Raw genomic sequence first — 8,527 nt, 5'->3', positions numbered from 1 at the left:
TCGCACACTAAACCCAACTGAAACCATTAAAGACATAAAAAGAAAAATACAAGACTTCAGGATGTTTCATTTTTACAGAAAGTGCATTTATTTCTAAGAACAAGCTGTATAATGCATTTCAATTTGTGATATTTAGCAACAAACTGGTAGGAGAGAAACGCGCATAAATGTGAAAACACACAAGCTGGAAATGATTAAGGAATTTGTTCGATGCTCTATCGCGTTTAAAATATCATGCAAAATATATTAGGTAAATCAAAGAGATTTATTTGCACGCCAAAGCCAGTTGGCCTTGTTTTGCCGCTGCTTTGACCATAACCATGGCAGAGCTGATAAATGGGGAATCTTCTCCGTCCATCAGTTTGCTTACACCGAACTTGACAGCAGCAACCGCCAAAGGTATGACCTTTTGTAAGATGGTGCATACCCTCGGTATCGCCGCAATGGCCGCCGCTGCCGCCAACACTTCTGGGAAGATAACGACGACAGCGATGGCTCCGGCTCCGATAAGAACACCCCCGACAATCCACGCCTGTGTTGAAACACATTTTATGCAGGCCGGTTTTAACCAGGGCTACGGAGTCGGTTAAATATAAACCCGAATCCAACTTCCGAGACCGACTCCGATCAAATGTGTGATTTCGTCGAGTCCCGGGGCCGGCCCTGACGACACAGCCTGTATTTCACCAATTGATAATTGTTGTTTTCTTAGTATGTTTTCTTAGTAAGCCTAACTATACTTAAAGGCGTTTTGGCATCGTTTCCCTGTAAATACGTTTTGGCATCGTTTTTCTGTAAATCGCCTGCGTTTTAGTTCTGTTATAATAATCTCTTGACCAAGAATCGTACTTTTTGGCACCTTCCTCATAAACTATAAAGTGACCTTTGTCGATCATTTAAAATGGTTGAACTAGATTTTATGCCGAGTTTACTTTTGAAACAGAATAGTTCCCAGTCTTTTTTAGCTTAATTGTATAGGCTAACGTTTTGCTCATCGACTGTCAGAAACCAAACATTTAGCAGAAAAATAAGGTACTTTTGGTATTTTATCTATAGCAGTGGTCTCCATAAAATCAGAAATTAAATTGCGGCCCCATTTGTTTTTAGATACGAATGAAATATTTTAAATAATGCTGGAACAAAATAACGCAAGCGAATATGCGTAGATTATACACAATATCAGAGAACTGTGGCTATAAAGATGTAAAGCAAAATGATTGCTCTTAAGAAGTTTTGCAGTTCAATAACAAAATTAGGCCGAGTCGGCTACGTTGATTGCATCGAAGTCCAAAATAAAATATTTACCGAAACCTAGGCCTATATGGCCAGGGTGTACTACTTTAAACGAGTTAAAAGAAATGCGTTTTTCTGCATCCGCTGTCATAATTAAGAATACGAAGCCTCTACTCCTTATATTTACATATCACGTTGCCTAAGTTGAATAAAAAAGTTTACTTTTCGAAACAACAGCCCTTTTATAATTCGAAAAAATGTCGCAAAGAAACAATTTGAGAAAGTGCGACATTTACTGTGCTAAATCAAAGAAACCTAATTTTGTGAAATGTCACGCTAGATAATTTTAGCAGCTCTTGCGAGCTAAAAACAGCACTTTCACGCAGAAGATGCACTCAGTCACGTTTATTAGTGTGACGTCATTGTTAAAAACGAAATACATTAAAAGTTATCGCGACCCACAACATTTTTATTCGACCCCAATTGGGGTCGCGACCCACAGGTTGGAGACCACTGATCTATAGGACTTACTTCGTCCCATGTCATTTTATATTCGTCTTCAGTCATTACAATTTACAATAAACACATTTCATGTTAAGTTTCTTACCTTTTGCTTCCAGCTCGCGTCGTCGTTATACACGGAAAAGCGTTTGTCGATTAGTTCCTTAAGCTGTGTTTCGGCAGCCACCACAACATGCGACTCTAGTGCTTGACCTTGAACTTCGACCTTGAACTTTTCGATCACCAGGCTTGCGGCTTTTTCACTTCGCTCTTTTCTGGTACTTTCCCATTGTAGCCATCCTCTGTTCTACGATAAGCGTCATGAAAAAATGTTGACATGAAAGTTGCGTATCAGAGACTACAGTAGTAGTAAAATTAGTGAAGTTTTTATATATCTGAGAAATTACCACCTTCCCGCATACTAGGATTTTTTAACAGCAAAAATGCCCTGTACAATCTGTAGCGGTCGAGTATTTTAAGTTAGCCAAACAAATTGATTGCCACCGACACAGTAATCCTTTATTAGGAGACTATCATTATAGATCCGTGTTGTTAATTCCAGAAACAAATGTAAACATAACCTTTATTTAAAACTAAAACACACTATATTTTACCTTCAGCAATTCGTCTTGATAAACGTTGAAGCATTTGCTAATGGTTTGTTTCAGGAAATCTTCCTTCAGTGCCTTAACATTTTGGTTTGAGTTGAAAATTTTGTAGCGTTAGCAAAAACTAGCAAACTGTCATTTCATCAAGCCTAAAAAGAGTTGTCAAAAATCTCTCCCAAATGTCAAAATAACCGGATGATTAGTCAACAAAGGTATAGACTTTAAATATACGGTATGTTAACAAAAATATGATGAAAAGTTTGCAGAAAAGTACCGTACAGTTGCATGCGTGAGACTTCGTCGCTCATTGTTGCTGGCGAACTTGGCCTTGACCTTGACAAGTTCAACGGCAAGGTCACCGGCTTTGAGCGCCTCTCCGTTAATAATCCGGGGCTGCAGAATCTCGTGCGTTATCTGCTTCGCCAAAATGCGAATAGAAGCGCGAAAAAGCGGGTCGAGTTCTGTGTAAATTACCATATGAGATAAGCCACATCGGTTAAACAGTTATTTTTGTTAGGTCGTTGTGTAAAGTTTAATTTTTGGATCGTTTATTGCAGTAGTTTTTAAATGACCTTCTTGTCCGACCTGCCTATTTTGGTCGACAAGTTTTACATGCTTTCTTGTAGCAACGTAACATTAAAAAATTGGTGTTTTTTCACAAAAAATTAAGCAGCCAAATAGTATAAAATAAAAGTCCACCTGTTAATATTTCGTTTTTAACATGAAGGTAATATGTTTATTCGGAATACAAATAAAAATGTCTATGTGACTAAGGTCTTCCGGGCACCAATGCTTTAAAGCAGTGTTTCTTAACCTTTTTTGCATCGGGGCGCACCTAGCGACGTATGCAAAACGCACCTAGAGACGTATGCAAAACCTGCCGGCGCACCTTACGAGTGAAGCGAGCGCGAAATGTTTGAGGTGTACCGATATTTGTCTTAAATTGCCTGCGTTTTTTATTATAGGGGTTTTATAGTTGCACATCTTCAAAGGGACTTACAGCCTTTGAGATTCAAAACGTTATTTTGTCCATGAAAGTCGTATTCCGATTAATTTTGGACTTATTTCGACATGTTTCCCCCTTTCGCTGGCGGCGCACCTAGCAGCCTTTCATGGCGCACCAGTGCGCCGCGGCGCACCGGTTGAGAAACGCTGCTTTAAAGGGAAACGCTAAGTTGGTGCATGTTTATAGTCGGAATACAAATAAAAATAGACCAATATATATGTAGGGTTGCCAAACCGTCCTTATTTATAAGGATTGTCCTTAATTTGAAGGGCCAGGTATTAGAAAACCTAAATGTCCTTATTTCTAAGAAATGTCCTTATTTTAGACTTGTGTCCTTATTTTGTCCTATTTTCAACGACTACAGAACTTCGATTGTTTACCTTTGGTAATCGGTGTTGAATAATATTCTGCAATTATGCTTTTGTCGTGTATATCTATAAGAAATATTTTTCTAACATAAGGGACGCAAATATTATATCTATAAGAAATATTTTTCTAACATAAGGGCAATATGTTTATTACCATTCATCCTTTTGACAGGGACGCCTTTGGTTAAAATTACACCGGTAGGTGTCGGCATAAGGAAAACCAGAACGTTTCGAAAAGTGTTTTCCAGCTCTTTGAAGAACTCGTTTGTCTTCTCATTCTCCTTCATATAGTCCAAATATTTCTTTCCACCATCCCAACAATAGCCGAAGCGAGGGTCGTCGGGAAAGTCCCGTACAACAATAACCAGGTCCTAGAAGAGGGAAAGCACCATTGTTGTCGAACTTGGATTAGAACGTATTTTGTTGTCGTGATTTAATTATTATAGAGCTCGTTCTGCGATCCACTTTTACTTCGTGGATCACAAATAAGTAGGTAAATATTTAACCGTGTGATATTATTAACACAAAAAAGCTTATTCTGATGATCAGTTTTATTATTCTTAATTAGTTACCTTTAAGTATATTTAGACGATTCCGATTGGTTAAAATTAATGTGCTAAAACAGGGATTCGTGCGTATTTAAATTGCAACAGAACATCAACTGAAATCTATGCTTTATTAGGAATACATTAACCAGCATAGGTTTTCACACCAGGACTTATTAGAAATATTTCGTAAAATATTTATTTATTGCCAAAATCGTTTAATTATATTTTCTATTTAAAAAAAAATTATTGTGGATCTCTAACCCTGCATTACTGCAAATACCAAATGCCTTGTGATCTATGTGGTAATTCACGCCAGCTTATATTTGTACCTGGTATATTTTAGCGCTAGAATCGCCTCTATTTCTTCGCATTTCTTGCATGAAAACCTGGAATGTATGAACAGGTTACAATAGTCTGAAAATTCGCTCATTCATGTATTTAATTCCATAAACGGCCTCAGACACAACATGTTATCCCTTACTGCTGGCCATGTGCATAGATCTCATATAGAGTGGCAGTCATCGTATGAATATCGCCTTCTTTTAGGTTTATTTAAGTTATAGATAAAATCTTTATTTTTGAACGTTTTGCCTCTTTGCTGCACTCTTCCTGTTTACGGTACGCTTAAAATTAAAACGTGAGAAAATATTCAAATTTTATTTTAATGTTTACAAAGGTCGTTATTATTTTATCATAAACACTATATGAGCCATTTTAAGACCGATCATTTTATACAAAATGTGTAGTTTGTTTATTGATATATACAGTAGTTACATATATTCGGTAGTAAAAAAAACAACAGATGTAAATATATATAATGCAAACAGGTTTGGGTTTTGCCGTCCCTCCACTCACTAGTGAAATACTTTTACCGTTATAAACTGCCATCCTTGCTAACATTGGGTACCTTGATGTTGTCCATATTGGTCGTTGTGAACCGTTTATCAAGGTTGTAGATAAGCACCGAGCTGAAGTAAGCGGCGACCCCAAACACGGTAACGGCGTGATCCTGTGACTGCTTGGGGTCCGAGGCACCCTCCGTGTCCCACAGGGTCACGAGCCCCTTCTGACATGATACATCGGATCGTTATCAAGAAGATTGACATTTATCATGGATGTTCAAGTTTGTGTTGTGCAGATTTAATTTAACGTTGCGGATTAAAATGAAAGGGTAAATACACATAAAAATTTATTTCGAAAAAGCTATTTAAAATACATATTATTTTCGATTGTTTTTTTGCGTTGTACGTATAGCGAACTAATGATGCTTTGTGGTGAAATTACGTTATTTGAAATCTTCGCAGCTTATGTGTTAAACGTACAATCGTATAAAGGGGCGGATTCAGGGGGTGGATTATGTACCAAACTGTATTTTTTACGTATTTTAACTAAGCAAACTCAAATAATTTTCGCGCTTCGCGAAAATCCAATTAGGTCTATATACTATCTTAGCCACGTGGCTATGTCATCCCCCCTCAAAGGTCACTTTAACTACGTAAAGGTCAAATAATTATAATTGTGTTGCTACAATGTCCTAGCCCATTTTTATAAAATTGTTTTCGCCCAAAGGCGTCGTGCATCCGTCGCAACACCGAAAATACAAGTTTGGGCAACTTACACGATATAAAGGCGTTTGGGTTTTGTTTTGCGCAAATGAATTACAAGGTTATAGCTTTTGTATTGAAAGTAACACCTGACCTGTCCAATCAATAATTTAACCTAATAAACGAACTGTGTTGTGTTCATTAGGTTATACTTTTTACGACGTTACATTTAGATGTAACTTGGGACATCACATTTTTACCTAACCTTGTGAAGTCACAAAAATGTCATTGGTCCTCCTAAACAAAATTCATAGAGCCACGGCTAGTCGTGTGCATTTCCAGCTTCCCATGAGCGAAATCGTTCTATCGCGACAGCGGCGCTTCACTCTTTATAACTTAAATGTTATGGGCTATTTTGCAGGAATCGTGAATGACAAAGACTTTAAAGTGTCTTACTTAGAGGCCTATGTATTTCTGCAACCTGATCGCTGTATTTATTCGGAGTGTGTTTTCTGGCGGCCTTAAGCGGCCAGCCCAGTCTAAACAAATCAGATATAATGAAGCCCGTATCCCAGCATATGTCTTGTTGTTATGTTTAGCTTTAAACCGTATCATTGTGTCTTTATTAAGTAAGATTTATGCTTAATAGAAGAGTCTATACCAGCGGTTCCCAAACTTTTCTAAAAATTTTGCCTGGCGGACCCGTTGCAATTATTTTGATATTTCGCGGCCCTATGAAAATTCAAGGGTCAGTTGACCCATGTTTCTTGTAGTACACTAGTGCAGTCACGATTCTTTCTAAATCTAATGTAACAACTTTTTGTCTAATACGATTCGCTGATAGCAGGTATAGTACAGTATAATAGATGCTTTATGATGTCACAATCGGCATCAGAAAACACGCTATATGATCGAATAGTAAAGCATACCTAAAGACAATAATGATGACAGATAATGTTTACTTAAAGACTAATTCTCCTTGCGGACCCTCTGAAACTGCTGTACGGACCCCATTTGGTCCGTGGACCCCAGTTTGGGAACCGCTGGTCTATACTCATGGTTAATCAAGATTTCGCATAGATTTTCTCATGATGTTTATTGTTTGCGCTAATAGAGTTTATCTCATTTGTGTTTACGTTTTGCTGTCCTGTGCTTTTGTGCAAATAAAACTGGGAAGAACTTTAAAGACGAAAAACTCACTCTTCAATATGATTTATCATTTACACATGTATTAATCTGGCCAGTGAAGCATTTGGCTAGACGTGTTTTACAACAGGCTGTTTTATTTACTAATATATATATTGATCAGAAGCGGTAGCCACTATCCATTGTAAAATCGGAAAAATCTTTGACACAGAACAATGTGAAAAGATATAAACTTGATATTAAAAAAGTCAGGAAGATGGCTTGTTTTATTATCTGCTAGTAGAAGCGTATGACGATAGTGCCTCGACTCAGCTACGTTGCGTTGGTGCTCCACACTTCCTATGGGTTATTTATTGCCTCATATTTGTTGCATACGATTGACTCCAAATATTATTTACGATACCTCGGTGTACTGGTCTACATGTGGCTGCAAGTAACCGTTGTACATGTCGATGCCTTTCGTCTCGGATTCTTGGGATTGTTCAATGGGAAACATGTAAGGAATCTCCTCGTCTTCACGAAAGCAATGTTCACCCTGATTAGAACATTAATTAAAAATGAATTTCCGACCAACAATAAACTATAGAATGTACGATACCATAGACAAAATTGCATTAACATCTTATTCAACTATATAGTGCAACGAAAACTATGGCCTCGTGATGCATGATACGCAAAAACTAACAAACATCACCACTTTAAAATTTAAAACCACTTAGTAAAGTACAAAACTATTTATTTTGTAGTACACTAAAACAACCTTGAATTACTTTGGTATAGCCTATATATATATATATATATATATATACAATTATGTCTAATCTTTCATTGTAACCAAATAGGTTCCAATGAAGGCCAATGTGGGTCTACAATCCAATTATTGATCCCTTCTATTGGGTTAAACCGAAATGCCCTACCAGTTTTAAATAGTTGAGTAAAATGTTGTTCAAGAAGGACTTTCCCATTCCAAAATCCCCAACGCTTGTGATTATTGCCAGTGGCTTCTCAGCATCATCTGGTTGTAGATCTGGTAACCTGTCACTGAAAATCCTCCATTTTTGGTCTTCACCTTGATCCAGGATTTTTCGAATTGCCGTGTCGGCCATTGTTGGCTTTTAAAGTAAGTTAAATAGTTTTAGCCTACAAACAAAAGTGAAAACATAATTTGCCGCGGTCCTAACGAAAAGTCTTTATTCTCGTTAGCTGCGTTTATTAGCGAATTGTAAGTCTCTTGTATTTTTAGCATTAATTGATGCTTTGTATGTGGCTAGTCGTCTGGATAAAATGCCAAATGCCATTCCAGACAGACGCTAAGTTTTCACAGTTATACATTCTATTCGGAATGAAAAACATGCCAATAGTGTATAAATATAAAACATGCCAATAGTGCATAAGAGCACCACAATTCAAATGGCAAATTATTCTATACTATTGTTTTACATTTTTTTGGCGGATAACGGAAGAACCAACCTTGCTTTAATGTTAGCTGAATAGTGTAATATTAAAATGAATTAATTTCGTTACATCCTTAATGAGATTTTAGATTGGCCTTCGGCTGTTTTGATAAGCTTAT

General features: G+C 37.1%; 1 protein-coding gene across 1 annotated transcript; it reads right to left on the bottom strand.

Moving 5' to 3' along the window:
• Positions 1–265: 265 nt before the first annotated feature.
• On the bottom strand, positions 266–7,417 carry LOC146139429 (atlastin-1-like). Its single transcript, XM_083392442.1, has 8 exons — positions 7,358–7,417; positions 5,172–5,327; positions 4,594–4,650; positions 3,871–4,087; positions 2,622–2,812; positions 2,349–2,420; positions 1,841–2,041; positions 266–532 (listed from the first exon to the last, which is right to left on the bottom strand). Exons 1-8 carry the CDS (start codon positions 7,400–7,402, stop codon positions 266–268), a joined length of 1,206 nt encoding a protein of 401 aa, XP_083248568.1. The 5' UTR covers positions 7,403–7,417.
• Positions 7,418–8,527: the final 1,110 nt, after the last annotated feature.

This window comes from Ascidiella aspersa, chromosome 6, assembly GCF_963924565.1.
Source record: "Ascidiella aspersa chromosome 6, kaAscAspe10.2, whole genome shotgun sequence".
Classification (NCBI taxonomy): domain Eukaryota; kingdom Metazoa; phylum Chordata; class Ascidiacea; order Phlebobranchia; family Ascidiidae; genus Ascidiella; species Ascidiella aspersa.
Note: the sequence above shows the minus strand (reverse complement) of the source record. Positions and strands in the feature narration are given on the sequence as shown.

What these genes read in the sequence shown, in the direction of transcription:
- LOC146139429 (XM_083392442.1), bottom strand. Translation starts at nt 7,402, where the DNA reads ATGTACAACGGTTACTTGCAGCCACATGTAGACCAGTACACCGAG. An exon ending in ATCAAGACGAATTGCTGAAG is followed by an intron (nt 2,042 to 2,348) that starts GTAAAATATAGT and finishes CGCTTATCGTAG; the next exon opens with AACAGAGGATGGCTACAATG. An exon ending in ACGCGAGCTGGAAGCAAAAG is followed by an intron (nt 533 to 1,840) that starts GTAAGAAACTTA and finishes GTTTCAACACAG; the next exon opens with GCGTGGATTGTCGGGGGTGT.